The sequence below is a fragment of the Doryrhamphus excisus genome, chromosome 12 (genome assembly GCF_030265055.1).
Source record: "Doryrhamphus excisus isolate RoL2022-K1 chromosome 12, RoL_Dexc_1.0, whole genome shotgun sequence".
NCBI lineage: Eukaryota > Metazoa > Chordata > Actinopteri > Syngnathiformes > Syngnathidae > Doryrhamphus > Doryrhamphus excisus.
In genome coordinates, this window is record NC_080477.1 from 10,931,746 (window position 1) to 10,951,211 (window position 19,466).

The 19,466-nt window shown below is 40.7% G+C and overlaps 1 protein-coding gene across 6 annotated transcripts in view; it reads left to right on the top strand.

Moving 5' to 3' along the window:
- sox6 (SRY-box transcription factor 6) overlaps positions 1-18,484 on the top strand; it is a 119,425-nt gene extending 100,941 nt beyond the window's left edge. For 5 of the 6 annotated variants that reach the window (XM_058088521.1, XM_058088518.1, XM_058088517.1 and 2 more), the window contains 4 exons: positions 3,988-4,093; positions 11,669-11,842; positions 12,965-13,181; positions 14,595-18,484. In XM_058088521.1, coding sequence (XP_057944504.1) covers positions 3,988-4,093; positions 11,669-11,842; positions 12,965-13,181; positions 14,595-14,907 — 810 coding nt within the window. In that variant the 3' untranslated portion in view covers positions 14,908-18,484. The remainder of the gene's footprint in view (positions 1-3,987; positions 4,094-11,668; positions 11,843-12,964; positions 13,182-14,594) is intronic. The other variant, XM_058088522.1, reaches the window with a different exon arrangement.
- Positions 18,485-19,466: the final 982 nt, after the last annotated feature.

Genomic DNA, 19,466 nt, shown 5'->3' on the forward strand with positions numbered 1-19,466 from the left:
GAAAATCACTTAGCACTGTAACTAATTAACTGTGATAAACAAAGAATTCCTGTAGTAATAATAATAGTAGTAATAATAACTTGAATTTAATTTTATTTGAATTTATAAGTCAATTCTAAAAAAAAAAAAACCTTGTAGTTGTTATGAACGTATTTTCAAATGAATTGTGAAAGGACACATTTTGTGAGTTTGACTTTTCCTTCCAATAAAAAAAACAAGTCATCCTGAATACCATATTCTTTTTATTAAAGACAAACAATAAACACTAAATTGGCTCTAAGCCCAGAGTGGGGTTAGTGAGCCATCTCCACGGTTTAAGCCTGTAATTTAATCAAAAGCCTTTGGCTTTTCTCTTTTAAACAAATGAGGTGATGCCCTGGCAGTGCAAATGGAGGCAAAATATGTCTCCTCTGTGTGATGCTGAAGACGACTCGCGCGGCAGCAGCAGCAGCAACACAGATGCCAACCTTTTGTGGCTGCTACTGTTGATTCTGCTGCTGCCTGCACAGCCTTAACAAAGGCAGAGCGCCGGCTTAAAAAAAGAGAGCAACAGTCGGCATGAAAGGAACTGTGGGTTTACCGCATGGCTGGATACGCTTAACATTTAAATGGCCCAAAACTCACAAAAAAAACTACTGGAAAGCTGCAGGCTTATAAATAACATGGCAACCGGTTACAATAAAAATACAAAACAGATGAGCGTTGAGCTATGAGGAGCTGTAGCGGCGGCCTTTGTCTTCACCAGACTGTTGAGAGGTTTGCTCTTAGATCCTCTGAGACGTATTTTGAGGGCCACAGACCACAGTGACGACTGAAACATGATACATAAAACCACATATTGTGGTCGCAAAGCCTTCAACTTGCCTCACACCAGGTGTGTGATATAACCAAAGCCGGTTCAGCACATTATCAAACTTAAGTGGCTGTTTTGGGTTCTGCAGCTGTTAAAGGTCCCAATTATGGAATGTTATTGTATTATTATTTTCCCCATTGGAGAGAAAAGAGTTTACAATAGAATGTAGAATGCACTGTACACTGTATTAACCTTCATATAGAACGTAACCATTGCCTGTATAGAATATCTTAAGTGGAAGACATTTGATGCCTGACTAACTGACCTCCATTGTAAAAATTATGTGCTGTTCCCATTCATTTCATAACATTCCACAGGAACACAAAAGTTAGAATTTTCTGTCAGCAGCTCCACCCTACACATGCATACCACTCTAAAAGGGTATTGAAAAGCGGGATGGTTTGAATAAATAAAAAAAAAATTGTCAAAATCAGTGCACTTGCTTGCAGAAACACACACGTGCATCTGCACCATTGTCTCCCCCCACTGTGTGTTTGACTTCCACGTGTATTTGAACAATTTTAGGCCACATGGCTTTGCCTATAGCCTGGAGCTATTTACAAAGAAGCTGAAAGAGTGTCAGTACTGGCAGTGTGTTGCTTAAATATAGGGCAAGAGTACGCACAATGCACAGGGCCGTCCGCCACCCGCCTTTGCCCAGAATACACCCTGTGGGCAGAGCAGCAGGCCTCCAGCACATGTTCTGTGGTCTGCCAGATTAAAGCTCTCCTTACAGCACTGACAAGAGCTTCTTTTTGGTTTCCCCATGCCCAACAAGTCTATTCCTTCCTCTGTGACGCACGTATTCACTGGGCAGCCTTCTGTAAGTGGAAATGCGTCCGCAACCAAAAAATTGAAGACAAAGGGCCTCATGGGCCAAGGAGATGATATTATTGTGGGTGGCAGTTCTCTGCAGCATGGGATGCATTGCTGTAAATTTAGCGTGGGGTGGAGCGCTACATGCTGAAGTCATTTAAGGGAGAAACTGGTTGCTTGCCAGCAGTCGTGGTCGATGTGAGAGACCAATGAAAGTGTTCACTTTTAGCTTTTGTTCCCCCCGCTTTTTAACTTTCCCTCCTCTCATCATTTATTCTTCTACAACAACCTCATTTTTATGTACCTTTTTGTTGTTATTTTTATCTCTAAAGTCTTACACCGTTCATTTTCCAAAGATGTTTTTATATTAGCAATAAAATACTGCGGGGGGCTCTTCATCAAGTCTTTTCCTGGCAAGACAGACTGCTTCCCTCGATACTGCGTGTCCTTTGCTACTCCTCTGTATCAGAGTGATCAGTAAAAATTTAATGACACTATAAAATAATAAAAGTGCCATTAATTTATCACAGCACTTGATGCGTGGGCAATAAAGAAGCATTACTTCAGTGAATATTTTCAAGGTTTAAAACAAAAACCCTGATGCGGTACGGACATAAATTATCACACGTAGAACCAATAAGTATATTACGCACAGTATATAAAATTTTATGGAAATTTGTGCTGCCATATTGCACTGATCGCATGATGAATAATTAGCATAGCAAGTGCAGGGAGGGTAGGAAAGTTACTTTGAGTAGACCTTCACATGAAGTATGAAAATGAAAATGTTAGCAGCCATAAAGCATGTTTTCTGTATGATGCATTGCACAATGTGGAACACAGTGCTGATTTTGTAACTAATCATACGATTTTTAACACTGAGACTGAACTGGTTACTAATGAAACTTATTGATGAATAGTTCCTGTTCTCTCCGCTTTTCAGGCCAACATGTTGCTTAACGATCATGAGTTTATAAAAGGGCTTGATTGATCGGACGGGACCATTGAAGCACACGAGCGCAATGACATGACGACTTTATTACAGAGACATAGCAGCCGTGAACGCTGCATCTTTCCTCGCCGACTGTCCCTGTAGCATTTGAGGCAGCCCATTGCCTGCCCAGCTAATCAAACATCAGTCACTTTGTCATCGGGCTGATAGCTTCTTTCATTAAGAGCAGTAATATGGTTGGGTGATGAATATGTTTTTTCTGTGTATACGTATGTGTGTGTGCATGCATGTGTTGCTGTATAAATTGTAACACAAGAACGACGCATTTTTTTTTCTTTTCCCGCCGCTACATAGTATATCATCATTTAAAAACACTCTTGTAAGCAAATAGCCAGAAGTTGTTAGTTGCAGAATCATTTAGATGGCTACGAATGTCAGGTACAACACCTCTTGTTTGGATGAGTGGGAACAAAACGGGGCGATGCATTACAAAGAAGGGCCTTAAAGATTAATGTGCGTTATGTTGGTGTGGCAGGGGAGCTGTTAGTCTCATGTTGGGACTCCACCTGAGTATCTGTTTAGAAAAGAGAGGCAGAGGTCAGTGCAGGCAGCACATCGTTGGCAGACACTGTATGCTCACCCTGGGAGTAAAATAAATGTGCCTATTCTCTTTGCGGAGTCAAAGTGTCCATCTTGTAGTTGAGTCTTTAGAGAGGAAGACAGCCCTTTGCTAAAACCTTGTCTATTCACCGAGGAAGTAGGTCATTCAACAATGGAGCCGGCAGCAGTCACCACTCTCCCCTTGCATAATACATTAAGTGTAATGTGCATCAACTATTTAGAGGCCTCCCAAAAGCTGTTATTTTATTCCATAAATGCACATGGACATGACATCTAATATTGTCACAAGGCGCTGAATGACAGGGGTTTCACTCTGCGTCAAGTACAACACCATGCCAAGTTGAATGTGGGTTTAAAAAAAAAAAAAAAGGCGACACGGCAAAGGGGAAAACGGTGCGTTCTCCAAAGCATGAACTCTGAATAAATGATGGGCTCTGGGCGCTGTAAACGAGGAGGCAGCATGTAAGGAGAAGATTACAGAGGAAAATCTGAGCACTGCAAAGAGGGCCACGACCCCATTGTGTGCTCAGGATCACAAAGTGGAAATCTATTTACAGCACCTCTGGCCCTTACTGTCTCCCTGCCTGCTGCTTTCTATTATACCAGATAAACACACTATGCTACTTATTAATGAAAAGATGATCTATTGAAACCCATTTTTTTCCACCACAATTTGAAGTTTTATGACGGGCTGACAGTCCAATGCTGTGATAGTTAACGTATAGTATGTGTACTTATTTTGCAGGAAAGGGCACATTTTGAGAGCATCGGGCACCATCTTGGCAAGCTGGGAGAGGATGGAAAGATTGGACATCGAGTCATTGACCTCACCAGGCCTGAAGATCTTGATGGTAAGGACGTTATTGTATTTATTTATTGCACAAGATTCCACGCAGATACTGTGTTTACACTTGGAATTTGGTTCTCTGGTCCAAAGAACATTTGGCCAGTTTGTTTAGCATTTAGCATTTACTAACAAAAATCAAAAACATACGCATGAAGTCACAGTAGGAATTGGATTTTGGATATGATGAGCTTCCTCCAAACGTTCTCCAAAAGTCCAAAGACTGGTGGATAGATGGGTGTGCATGGTAGACATGTGCGGGTTAGGGTGCTTCAATGCTGCTTCAAACAAGTGCAGGTTTTCACAGGTAGGTGAGCTGCAGGACCATGGTGTCTTAGAACAAAGCTGGCTTTTCTCCAAGCTGGAACCCTGCTGCTGTTGTGCCTGTTTGAGGTCCCGGGCAGAGGAAAGTAAATTTTGGTAGCACCCTTGTGACAAAGCGTCATCTCTCTTTGTGACCCTGGCTTCTTCACAGAAGCGAGGAGTACCCACGCTGCACTAGTGTTTGTCCGACATCAATATTTGTGGCTGTTGCCATGGCCCCTTCAAAGCCAAGGCAAAGGGGAAAATGTTTCTGACTCATCTTTGATACCTCGCAGTGTCTCAAGACAGGAGGATAGCTATTTCTCAGGACAATGTAACACATCATCATCTTTTTGCAGCATCACAAATAAGACTCCTGTTAACATCAACTCATTTTTAGCTGGTTTTACATTGTATGTTGAACCCATCCTCTTTGGACTGATCTTCTAGCACTCATTCCCCCGGCGAGAGTCTTCCTCTTGGAGTCAGAACTCCAAAGAGGACACACCAGGGTAGTTGCGTCGTCGTTTTAATTCCTTTACGGGGCCAAGGGAAAGGCTCACGCCGGACGCCTCCCATCAGTGTTCCCAGTGGCCAATGGATTATAGGAGCAGGCAGAGGTCAAAAGCAGAAGAGAGGTCCTGTTCCCAGAGGGAAATGGCTAGGAGCCAAGAAAGTAGGCATAACTCAAAATACACCATCAACACTGTGAATACAGTATACAAGCAAAACACATAGCATTGATTGATGGGGAGCAGCGTTTTATGATGTGAACCGCAAAGTGTTAACTGAACTCACAACATATTTACTCCTTGTTATAAGGTTCCCTGATATAATGTTCTTCTATCTAAATGCAGTTTTGTGCTCTCTTTAATTATTTGCAAGCCTATGATTAAGTTATTTTCTGGTCAAAAGTCATCCAAATGTGAGGGAGAAGGATGGTTACAGATTTTAGACTTCTAGCAAGAGTAGTCATGGACTGAATTTGGATTTATCTAGAACACTTTTCCTTAGTAGTGGAGTTTGATGAGGTGGGAAAATTACACAGTGCACCTCCCAGTCGTTGCAGAGGGTGTGAAAGCCCCTCAGTGTGATCTCCAGAAAAGCGAGCAGCCGGCCACACTGAGCGGTCCCTGTGTGCCGCAGCAGACCTCTGTCATCACAACAGTTCACAGAAGGCTTTAAGTTGCTTAAGCTAATATTTGCAAAGCGTGTAGCAACAGCAAAGAGGAGGAGGAATGGAAAAGGCTAGGATACCCTTAATTTTACAAAGCCACGAGCCACACGCCTGATCTCACCTCAAACTTATTAGGTCTTATAGTAAAAAAAATGCTTCTGCCCCTTTTGTTGATTTACTTGTGCCATCTTGGCGTCCAAGTGTGATGATATCGCGAGCTATAAGTCCTCACAGAATAGAAAGAAAGGCAAGAGTCCATATTAGTTTTCTTACTTTTGATATGGCTTGATTGTTTGAAGGGTTTTGTTGTTTTTCTTTCCTTCTGGATCGTGAGACTCAAGCTGTGTTTTTACTGCAGAGGAAGGAAGCTTAGACAGTGAGGCAGGGCCATAATAATTCATTGCAACAACAGTAGACTGACCTTACACTTACTCCAAAAATATGAATATGTGTAGAGATGGCCACAATTTATAATTCAAACCTTTGTTGATTGAGTTAAAGTGACGCAACTGAGGTACAATGAAGTGCACTGGTTCAACGACACTCCTATCTTGCATGAACTATCCGCCGCACAGGCGGTTGACAGCATGTTTATTGCACAGGTGTGACTTAGGCTGGCCACAATAAAAGGCCACTCCAAGATGTGAAGTTGTATTTTTGGGGGATTATCTCGGCAAAGTTTTGACTAACAAAGATTTAAACAGATTTGTCAACAATATTTCAGAAAAATTGGCCTTTGAAATATAATTCTTATGAGCTCATTTTGTTGTCACCATTATATTTGTCCAAACATATGAACCTTTAGTTGTAGCAGGCATTAACATGAACAAAAAATTGAAGAAAGAAGGGTGGTCTCATTATTTTCCCCAGAAAAATTTTAAGTAATTTTTTTTTTAAATAAATAATAATTAACAAAAAAGTGAATGTTAATTCTCCTCGTAGTTTATCAAGGAAAAGTGGTCCATTCCCAAATAAGGATTCAAGCAGCTAATCTAATTGTTTGCGTGTGTCAGAGATTGAGAATGCTTTATTGTGCAAATCCGGATGTTGTGAAAGTAAAGACATGACATACATTCGTCAAGACAAAAGGACAAGCGACACGTCGATGCCTGTTAGCCGTGTGTTCCCACAAGTTTGCACGTGCTGGTATAAGCACACACACTCACACAAACGCACACACTACGCCAGGGAGACATTTTTAATGAAGAAGAAAAAAAGGGGGATTGACATGTTAAATGGGGTTTAGCTCTCTCGTAATTTGTGTCACTTTAATTAGCATGCTTCGAGCTCTGGCTCGAGCACCGTGCGCCCCAAATGTCATGTCTTGTTTGCACATGAGCATTAATCCAACCTGATCCTGCTCCGAGGGAGAGGCTCTATTGTCGCCTCCAGTCAGAGGTGGACAAATGAAGGTTTGTGTGATAGTGGCTTGTTCTCAGTCTTGCAACTCATTTTGAGTCAATTCATGGGCGGAATCAGCGGATAATGTTGAGATATGACCAGAATGATCCAAAATGAGCTTAAATTTGACTTCAATGAATGAGGACACATCCCTGCTGCATCCGTGCACTGGCAGCTTTCAAATAAATGAAAAGGCTGTCTCTTTCCACACAGAGTTTGTGTGCCTGAAGGCAGCCTGAGGAGCAGAGTTTGTGAAGAGGTGGGGACAACTGGAGCACTGCTTCCCTCTGGCTGGGTACATGGTCAAGTCTGAGCCTGATTTTTTTTTTTTTTTTCCACTTTTCTCCGCTCACCACTTGTATTACCCTCCTCCTCCCCCTATAAACATAAAGCCATTTTCTCCTCTGTAATTCATGCTGTTCATCTGCAAGGTTTACAGGAGAGACAAATTAAAAAGGCACTGTAATATCCCTCTGTCGCACGTGAGCCACCGGCCTCATGAATCACAATAAATTCTATTAAGCAGCACTCCCTCTTTGTTATAACCCCCCCTCCACCTCTCAAGTATCACCAGAGGGCTTGCCTGAGTCACTGCTAAACATCTGTGTTTATTTACACAGTCACACATCCAACTAACTGATTTCTAAATCTCCTGTCATGTGGAGACAAAATGTACTTTAACGCCAATATGCAAAGTGTCAGAGCGGTGTCATGACCTTCAAGTGAAAAGATCGAAAACAATATTGCAGCAAATTGCTTGTTCTGGATTGAAGGGATTTGATGAGACCGACTGGCTAATGCGCAGCTTGAATGTGATACACTCATATATTACCTGACTAGAGGGGAGGCGGAGGGCAGATTTATCTACATAGAAAGCAATGCATGCTCTCATGTTTAAATAGCCATTCTTCAACATATTCACTGTGATGTGTTCAACCAATTTAGATACATTAAAGTCTCAAATACAATTTTCCAAGACAAATATCACAGAGTGGCAAAGCACCCTGAACATTTACTATGTGGGAAAAAAAAAAAAAAAATTTCAGCAGTGTGTTCCGACCACTAAAGGTGGACAATGAGGAGTGTGATGAAGACCATAGAATCACAAATGCAATATAGTGATGAAATGACCACAATTAATTTACCACAAATACAGTGGAACCTCGGTTAGTGTCCAACCCAGTTAAGTGTGTTTTCTGATTAACATCTTTTTTTCTATCAGAAAATGTTTTTCAGTGTTAGCATCCTATTAGCAAGGAAACAACATGGCAACCGGAATCTGTCTATGATGTCATCAAATTATTTATAAAAAGTATTTTTTGTTCATATTTGTGTTTGTGGCGGCACGGCGATCGAGTGGCTAGCGCGCAGACCTCACAGCTAGGAGACCAGGGTTCAATTCCACCCTCGGCCATGTCTGTGTGGAGTTTGCATGTTCTCCCCGTGCATGCGTGGGTTTTCTCCGGGTACTCCGGTTTCCTCCCACATTCCAAAAACATGCTAGGTTAATTGGCGACTCCAAATTGTCCATAGGTATGAATGTGAGTGTGAATGGTTGTTTGTCTATATGTGCCCTGTGATTGGCTGGCGACCAGTCCAGGGTGTACCCCTCCTCTCGCCCGAAGACAGCTGGGATAGGCTCCAGCACCCCCCCCCACCCCCACCCCGCGGCCTTTGTGAGGAAAAAGCGGTAGAAAATGAATGAATGATTTGTGTTTGTCCCATTTCCTATGAGAAAAATTGCCTCAGTTTACAAACAATTTGGTTTGTCAAACATTTTGGACGGATTAATAACAAAAACTGAGGTTCTACTGTATTTCATCATTTCCAAATTGGAGGTAGACCACAGAAACACAGTAATCTGAGTTAGGCCGATATGGTTAATATGACAAACCTTATTCCGATTTAAGACCGCCGAGTCAGACGTCATGGTTGTATATAAACAGACTGTGACGTTGTGTGAAGGTGGGAAAAAAAAAAAAGCCTAATGTGGCTTCCCTCCAGTGGAGCAAGTCACATGTCTGCTATCCCAGTTAACTATGGATGTGGCACAAGCTGATGGAAGGCAGTTGTTTTGTTCCCCCCCATAAGAAGCTCACCTCTGCCCATATGCATGCGCACCAGTATATAAATTGCTGAATCAGTGTCAGTGATAGAGTAATGGCCCGGGAGGCATCGTAAATTACAGCGAGCGATCCCAGGGTGCAGACACTGGCTGTCTTGTCTGAGTGAGCGCTGCGCTCCTGAGCTAATGAATACCTTCATCTGGCCCCGGCAGTCAGCAGATTGCCCTGCGTTGATGGATACTGTCAGCCCTCCGCCACTCCACATTTCATTGCACAATAAACATGCTTGTCAAAAGCAAACAAAGTGAAATCAATTCATCCTGTACAGTGAGTGCATGCTAAATGAAATTAACGAACTGTGGGCTTCAGTGACAGCAGCGATAGTGTATTATTTCCGCCTGCAGCCTTCCAGAGGCTAAAGACGGATGAAATGCAACACTTGCTATTTTTGTATGTGCTGCAACGGTATGTGTGTAAGCAAATATCTTTTAGTTCACGTATAGGCAACCAAAGTAGGATCAGGATGTGGAAAAAAAAAATCTGAAAATGACTATGGCCAAGCAGTGCTGCAAAAAATGGACAGATTTTCTATATTGTTTGATGTCCTGTTTTGGTGCTTTCAATGACAGTGATTGTGAGTGGCCGCAGCCATAACACAGTAAAAACTATAGCTTCTGTGCAGTGTCACAATATTTATTTTTTGCCAGCAGCCTCTGGGGATCATAAATGTTGCTCTTTACTGACTGTTAGAGCAAACATCTGGTGGAAATGGAAGCAGGGCCTTTTGTACTGTGAGAAACATGTTTGCAAGTGAACAGCAGAAACATTTTCTCATGAACCACGGGCACAACTCTTTTTTCTGAATTAAAGACCCTCAAGCTGGTCATGATTCCAATGGAACTGTCTTCAGTGATTAGAGCTCCATTTGGATTTGGAAAGATTGTCTCTGCCGAGCTCACCAGTACTCATTAAGAATTAGATTTTGTTTATCATTTGAAATAATAATAGAAATCAAACCCCAGGTAATGTGTGCCAGGCTGCTCGTGGAATGGTCTAATGAGAAGGCTTCACATGTGGATGATGAAATATGCATGAGTCATCCCAAGCTTTCTTTTGCAGACTTGAGATCATTAAAGATGTATCGTAGCATATGGAAGGCTTTTTTTGTCTTATTTTTTCCAGCCTTGTTTATCAACATGTTTTTGTTTGTTGAAATATTCATAGTGCTTTTATTTAATTCTTTCACATCTTACTTATAAAAGGAAGCAAATGTGCATGCAAACAGAAATCATTATCAGTCTGATGTACAGTTTAATACGCCAAGAAACTCTGCTAGTATGTTGATAGTGAATGGCCTGATTGAGAAACCATCTCATCACAAATGTGTGAAGAACGCACTCTTTTTTCCAACTCGCCTTCTTTCCCAAACTGCCTCAACTTCTCAGTTTGTTATTTGTTTTGGCAAGCGTGAACATTTTATGGATGCCAAGCTGAAATGTAAGCAACTGATGAGAGACGTGTGACTATGTGCACACAAAACATGCAACTGTCCACTGCAGTTTACACTTATCCTCTTTTTTTTTGGGGGGGGGGGGGTATGAAATGTCAAGTTATGTTAAGTGCATGGATTGTGGTAATTTTTTCGGGTATCACATTTATATGGTTCCACTCCAAAATATTCAACCCTATTGTATTTATTTTCAAAACTTTCATTAGATGACAGATTATCATATTTGAGTTGGGCTTCTTGTGCTCAAGTTGTTGGGGGTGGACGTCAATTGTCAATCACACCATGAAGGGGACATTGATTGGCTGTCATTGTGTTTGGGTTTGTTTAGCATTGTAGCTGGGAGGGCAAGGTGAGGAGCAGTGAGTAGCAGAAAGAAAACAAGAGACATGAAAGAGACATGAAAGTGTACGTGAGAGTTGTCAGTCCAATAAATGGGAAATTTGCAGTACGACACCATTTATAAATGACTTTATACATTTTTTGGTTATATATCGATATATTGAATAATTTCACAAAAATACCTCAAGGTGAGAGCTTTTGTCAGCACTTTTTAGGTGAGATTAAAAAGATTAATCAGACAAATTAATTACAGATCATAATTAATTAATCTTTGCATTGTTTTTTAATCTGTTGACAGTACGACTTATACTATTAAATATGCATTGATTTATACATGTATATTTATACACCTTATATGATAAGAATCTGAACTTTATTAGTCCCATGATAGAAATTAAGGAATTTTTAAATATACAATGTCCATGTGATGTATATGATAATAATAACATCATAAAATCATCCATTTATGATAATAGAAGTAAAAGCATAATCTGTGCGTTCAAAATAAATAGTGATATTTCTGTAAGTTAAAAAAAAGAGACAATAAAAACATGAACAAGTGAAGGAATGAAGGCCTTGTCGCTTAAAACTGTACTACTGAATAGTGACTGCCAATGCCCACGGGGTTAGCGTTCATATCGTAAACAAAGGAAAGTTTTAAGACAGCTCATCATTTAACCAGTGACCTCCCTTGGTATCTTCCTGTTCCTGCTCTGGCTCGTCCAGGGTCCATTAAGGTCAATGGGACTACTAGTGAATCTCAACCATGTTATTGTTTCTCAACAGGAGGTGCTGGATCTACCGAGGCAAGAGTCTTCAGGGAATCAAGAGGAAGGAACAACAACGAGCCGCACATTAAAAGGCCGATGAACGCGTTCATGGTGTGGGCCAAAGACGAACGGAGGAAGATCCTCCAGGCCTTCCCTGACATGCATAACTCCAACATAAGCAAGATTTTAGGTACGTTTACATACCTTTCACCTTTACAATGTGTTTTCCGTTGTGAATGGGCTATTCCAAAGTGTCATCATACTGTGTGTAGAGGCAAAATCACCTGAGCACACATGATTTAGAGCCATGTGCCTAGCATAAGTGTTTGTCATAAAAAATGACAGAGGCTAAACGTGTGTTGCCCAGTCCATACATCAGAGCTGTTAAAAAGTGCTACACTATGACAGTAGAGGCCCGGAAAGTCACACACATCAAGTCTCCTTTGCTTACTGTCTGACACCAAAGAATGTCTCTTGTCTCACTCAAGTGCTAAAGCTACTCAGCGCTTGCAAGACAGTGTGGAATGGAAAACTCTTTGAACCCTTGTCAACGGCAAATAACAGACGTCCACACAGACTACAGTGGAACCATAAAAGCTGGAACACAATACATTGCCAGTGGAACTCCACGTAGTTTTCATTGGAAAGAGAAATCTCAGAGTCAAACTGTCACTATTATAAAACCTTTTCTTAAACTGTACAGTCAATACAATTTTAATATACTGTATGGTAACTCTCATGCAAGTGTAAAAAGAAGTTAACCACTGTTAATATCGACATTGAGTTACAGACGTTTTAATTAACAATTTTTTACACTGACTAACGCTCACACAGGGTGGCACGGCGGTCTAGTGTTTAGCGCGCAGACCTCACAGCTAGGAAACCAGGGTTCAATTCCACCCTCGGCCAGCTCTGTGTGGAGTTTGCATGTTTTCCCCGTGCATGCGTGGGTTTTCTCCGGGTACTCCGGTTTCCTCCCACATTCCAAAAACATGCTAGGTTAATTGACGACTCCAAATTGTCCATAGGTATGAATGTGAGTGTGAATGGTTGTTTGTCTATATGTGCCCTGTGATTGGCTGGCGACCAGTCCAGGGTGTACCCCGCCTATCGCCCAAGGACAGCTGGGATAGGCTCCAGCACCCTCCGCGACTGAATGAATGAATAACACTCATACAAATCTGAGCTTTTTTTCCTGTCACTCACACGCACACACACATTCCATTGGATTTCTTGTTGAATATGTTCTCTGTTGATTATAAATATTTCGCTCTCCACCTTTTAATGAGAGTCAATGTAATATGTTGTGCAGGCTCCAGGTGGAAGTCCATGTCCAACCAGGACAAGCAGCCATACTACGAAGAGCAGGCCCGTCTGAGTAAGCTCCACTTAGAGAAGTACCCCAACTACAAGTACAAACCACGGCCGAAGAGGACCTGCATCATCGACGGGAAAAAGCTGCGCATTGGCGAGTATAAGCAGATGATGCGTTCACGGCGACAAGAGATGAGGCAGTTCTTCACTGTAGGGTAAGGCATGAACTCCAGCTAGAACGCTATACAGTAGTCCCTCACTACATTATGGTTCAAAGTCCCTCACTCGCTTTAGCGCAATTTAAAAAAAAAAAAAGTAAATTATCACTGTTTCGTGGTTGATTATAGTAAAAAAATATTGAAAGTCTGGGCTTCCCTATTGAGACAGCTGTCCCCGCAACCCAGACCTGGATAAGCAGAGGAGAATGGATGGATATAAATATTTAAAGACAAGTCATAATTTGTATTTTATTCATTAGGCATCAGTAATATTACATTGATAAGACATTTCCTTACATTACAGTAGCTTAGCTTGCAGCCAGGGATCCTTGCAGTCCAACATCACTGTGAAAAAAAGTTCTCCTCCCTTTTTGTGTGAAAGTGGTACATTTTTGACTTCTTACTTTGTCCTCCTTCCCTACACTGGTTGAAACACTTTTTTAAGTTGACAAAAAAAAATGGTTGCTAACTAGTGAACATGGTAACTCGCTATATGCTACATACGGTAGACATGTCTCATATCCCTACAGTGTTGCCTCAGCAAAAGCAATGTGGTGTTAAAAAAGCTAGCAGTATTGTTGGAGTATATGTATGGCAGACTAATGGTCTAAAGGTCTTAAACAGGTTTTCTATGCTCTAACTATGAAAATTATCAATTAATTAATATTGAATTATAATTAATATTCTTCTCGTGCATGCATGGTTTTCTCCGGGTACTCAGTTTTTTTCCCACATTCCAAAAACATGCTAGGTTAATTGACGACTCCAAATTGTCCATAGGTATGAATGTGAGTGTGAATGGTTGTTTGTCTATATGTGCCCTGTGATTGGCTGGCGACCAGTCCAGGGTGTACCCCGCCTCTCGCCCAAAGACAGCTGGGATAGGCTCCATCACCCCCGCGACCCTCGTGAGGATAAGCGGTAGAAAATGAATGAATGAATGAATCCTACTTTGCGGAAATGCACCCATCGCTGGAACCAATTACCCACAATAAACAAAGTTTGACTGTATAACAATAGCTGCACTTAATGATCTAACACTATCTCCCACAAGTATATTATGACTTAACCTCACTGCATGTGTGTGTTTAAATCAATGGCAGTGATTTAATCATTTCAGACAATAGCAGGCTGCAAATGGGCCATGAAGTGCAGACCTTATTATAGGATTTAAGCTGTAAGTAAGTATAGACTTAAACAAGCCTGCAGGCCACTTTAATTTACTGTGTGCGGTGTGCTGGAGAACTCTTCTCCAGGTGTTCCCATGTCAGTCAGCCTCTTAAGTGGCCTGAGCATCAATCATCCAGAGCGGAGCTGCCTATTGCTTTTGGGTTTCCAAACAACCCAAGGATTTCTCAACCACTCCAAATGGAAAAAAATAAAATCTCAATGTCTTCCTTCTGTATGCAGGCAGCCACCACAGATTCCCATCACCACAAGCGCCAGTATGGTCTACCCGGGGGCCATCACCATGGCGACGACAACACCCTCACCCCAAATGACGTCAGAGTGCTCGAGCGCGTCGGTGAGTCCCGAGCCGTCCATTCCCGTCATCCAGAGCACCTATAACATGAAGCTGGAGGCCAACACCTTGGCCAACAACAACAACAACGAGGCTGTCAACGGAGAGGACGACATGGACATGTACGAAGATTTCGAGGATGAGCCCAAATCAGACTATAGTAGTGAAAATGACACACACGAGCCAGTCAGCGCCAACTGAGGCCCCACCCCCCTCCCCAACCAGGAGGTCCAATGGCATCCAGCCGACATACAGGAGGACGTGACACTGTCAAGACGACACCCCCAAGGTTTGAAAGCGCTCAAAAGAAGGACACAAACACGATACAAGCCAGCATGCACATGTGGCTTCAGCAACATCAATAAAAAAAAAGCTATTTGGTCTTAAATGTTTCTTCATGTGTGTGCTTGTGCTAAATACACTTTTTTTTGTTGTCATCATGGACATCTAAATAATGGCTGTGGCCTATAAACAAAAGACAGAACTTGAAATCGACATTATTTGACCATGTTTGTGAACAATTAGCTGATTTTGTTCCTCACTCAGGTATCGTGTGCCAGCCAACAGCTTGTGAATGTGTGTGATCATGGCTACTTTAGCAGAACAACAAGGTCACACCAAACAATTCCATTTGTCTCCATGCTTTAGTGCAGCAGTGCCAAACAAGTTGTATTAAGAGAGATGATTGATACGCTCGATTCATTCGGTCTGTTCAGAAGGTGACAATTTTCCCCATGCAGTCATCATCAAACCAAGTTACTCAAGTTCACTCGGGCTGAACCAGTACTGCAACATCACTAGTTCTACCACCATCTTGTTAATCTGAGTGATTGTAATCAGGCCAGAATGCTAAAGGGCCAAAAGGCCGCCAATCTGCAGGATTGGAAGAACGACGAAAGGCAGCTTTGGAGGCATTACAATCTCAAATTGATGTTGCACAATGTGTAGCGCCACAACCTTCTCTTAAACGCTTTAGCCCCCATTTGGACGGCAAGTTTAAAGTCTTAGCTCTTTTTTTCCTCAATCTTAATTCTTTTTCGACATTGTAAATCTTGAATTGACACTAAGAAGTCTTAAAGCAGAGCACAGTCTTTTGGGGGCGGATGCAGTGAGATGATTACTGTCCTCGTCTTAAGACCGGCGGCAGGACATTTGTAGAACAGAAGACAAACATGGTCAAGTGCACTTATGCTTTTTTCCTCATTCTTATTGTGTTGTTTGTTGAGTGCACTTACCAACAAGCATTAGGAAAAAAAAAGGTGACATGTGACCACCTTGGCTTGATAAAGCTCCTCCATTTGAACACTCAGATCCTCTTTATAGGGCACAAGGTTTAAGTGCCCCCCCTTTTCCTCCCCGGCATGCCCTGCCCTGATCTGACCCCTGCCCAGAGTAACCTCAGAGCCACCCAGGGGGCGCCATCTGGGAACACCAGGAAGGGTCTAGAAACAATAAAAGTGAGGTGTGAGTCCCTCATTGTGTTCTCCATCAAAGTGCTGGAAAGTGAGGCCTCAACAGGGCTGCCCACCACGGCCCAGTCACCAGGCACTGGCGAGCAGATGGAACAAGTACATCAAGCTGTGGGGGATTATTAAAATGACTGACGACTGGCTATCATGTGAAATGCGCCATTATTAATGCATGACTTCAGCTATTCCCCCTCGCTTGCCCTTGAATCCGTCCATTTGAGACAAGAGCTCACCGAGGATCCCACTGGCTGCTCGCTGCTGGTCACCGCTAAGACTCACTGGTACACATTCATCACTTCTATTTATTTTATAGCCCCCAAAAATGAGGTACAACACACACTTTAAAGTGGCTCTCCTGACAAGTCGACATGTTTTTTCCTCCTGTTTGCTGACTGCTTTGTAACGTGATTGTAAATATGTTGATGACCATGCCTCACACACTGAGTGAAGGCTACTTACGAAAAAAAAAAAAAGGACTCTTCACCCAACTGAAACTTGACTGTGTGGCAGAAAAAAGACAAAAGAATAATAATAAAAAAAACACGAACTCACAAAGGAGACGCTGTTTCAGAAGTGTTTCAAGCACTGGATATAAATTGTCTGATTAATGTGAATCTGTTTGAGGAAAAAAAAATGGAAAAAAAAAACACACCATGCATTAACAAAATTCCCCAGATGGACTCAAGTGCGTTTGCACTCACAGTTGCCAGATTTGATGTAGTCTTTTTTTTTTGTCAACTTATTTTGTTTATTTATGCAAAGCTGTGTGATGGATGAACACTTCAGGGCTGCCTTGTATTTCGAATTGTCACTAAAACAACAAAAGGACAATCAGAGACAACTAGAATGCTTGAATTGGAGTTTGAAAATTCACCATCTGGTTTTTATTCTTAATATATAGGAAATCTATTTTATTTGAATGTTAAGCATAACTTATGTATGTGAGCTAATCTATTTTTTTTCTGTCATTGTTCTATGTCATTTCAAAAAGCTGACAAGTCATTGTACCTCATGAAGATGCTGAATTTGGAATTAGAGCACTAATCCAATAATCCCAATGAGAATAAGGTGGTCACTAAAACAAGAAGCACTTGACTTCCAATTATGACTTCAGTGTGTTTTCATGTTGCAAACAGCACTAATGCTCATCATAGCGTGATTGTTTTAAACATGCTTTTGAAAAGTGGGAATGTGCATATAATTTATTAGTGGCAAAAATCTTTACTTGTCACATGACGTGCACAAGGAGCCCTCCCGAATGAACAACTAAGGACAACATTTCTATGCTGATTCACTGCTTTTACTGTATTTTTTTTTCCTTCTTCTTTTGCGATGACTATGATGGGAATGCTGTGTGTGTGTGTGTGTGTGTGTGTTAATTTAATCAGCACAATTCACTGACATGCTGGACTGATGATATACTAGCTGCTGTCGAGGAGGTACTTTTCTTTCTACAGTTGTTTGTGAAGCAACACTGTGTCAGGCTCTTCCATCATGAGAGCCCTTATTTTGACATTGCTGGCAGTCTACGTATAGAAATACAATTTTTTTTTTTTTTGGTTTTCCTGGCAGGTACCTAGGCCCCATGGCAAGTATTCTTCGGGTGTTATTAGAGAAAATACATAGTGTCTGTCGCTGCTTTAAAAAAGAACTTTATGTCTGAATATGTAAATAGTTTATCATAATATCTTGTACAGTCCAATGTAAAGTTTTTAATTCATCTTCATCATGTTGCCATTGTGTTCACATTCTTTATACATTACAAAAGACTGATTATTTGGTAGGTGATATTGCTCAAAAGAAAATACATGCCGTTTTTTTTTTTTTTTGTTTTTTTTTGGCTTGGCTTCCTAGTGTACACCAGCAGGTTTCCATGTGCAGTATTGATGTGAGGTAAACTTAAGGTGAATAATTTTACAGTGGTTGTGTGTGTGTGAGAGAGAGAAAGAGAGTGTGTGTGTAGAGTGCAATCTCCCAGGCTTTTGTAGTATTACTATATCAAGTTAGAAAAAAAAAGAAATAAATGATATATTTGGGTGCATCTAGGCATCATTGAAATGTGCATACTGTGTAAAAAAAATAATAAATTATCCCCGCAAGAATGAGTTCAGGCATCATATGGTGTAATATCATTTCTGTATGTCTCAGTGCATTGTAACAATCTTAACAGGGCTTAGTGGAAGAGCAGCCTGTTTATACTCATTTACCTCAACTATTTCCTCCTCCCTTTGTGTAAAAGCGAAAGAGCTTCTCACATCACTCCATCTTTTGTACTGCTGTTGACACTTACAAATTAAAAAGGCATTTTGTTTAAATACTCATTGTGGTCTTCCCTGGGTTTATTTTATAAGGTGCATGTGTGTCAGAGATATTGCTGCAATTAACCATTATTTTCTTGGTTGATTAATCTGATTAATCGTTTGATGAATTTAGTTATCGGTTTGTATGTAGGCGACTCAAATCAATACGAAACAAACATAACATCCGCAACACATCAGAAGAGACAAACATGTTCATCATTGTTTTCTGAAGTCAAAGTTGATTTGTGTGAATATATCGTTTTGCCGAAAACACAAAGATAATAGGTCGCGGTCATGTGACCAAGAACATTTTTAAATATTCACATGAAGAATCTTTACATTAAAAAAAAAATAATAATTGAATACCAAAAAAGTTGTAAATGAATTGAATAATCATTTAATTATCAATTAAGTGTTGCAGTGCTAATACTTATTATATACAATTGCATTAAAATTATTCAACTTTCATTTACTTCAAATATATATAAAGTTGTATTAAAAACAAACACTTGAAATAGCTCAACATATCCAACATTACAGATTTTACCTTTTTTTAAATCCGCCATATATTGAAAGTTTTGACAATAAATGTAATTTACATGTTTATGCTTAATTTTATTCTTAATTTAGGCAAAATGTTATTTCAAGATGCATATTTCTGACTCGTAATTGGCTGTATTCACCGACAAAACAGCATGATTTATTAAATAATATCTTTGTGGAAAAACTGTGATAGACTGAAGCTGTGATTATTCAAACCACAAAGTGGCGAGGGACAATTGTATTCACATTTCAGGGTAACCCCTGGACAGGCATCTACTATTATTATCTAATACAATATTATTTATATAAATAATATGAATATATATAATATTATATATATAATATTATATAAATAATATTATTTATATTATTATCGATTCAGATAATTGTAAGCAAACAAGAAGAAATGATGGATGGATGACAAACGGACTACAAAATGGCTGTAAGA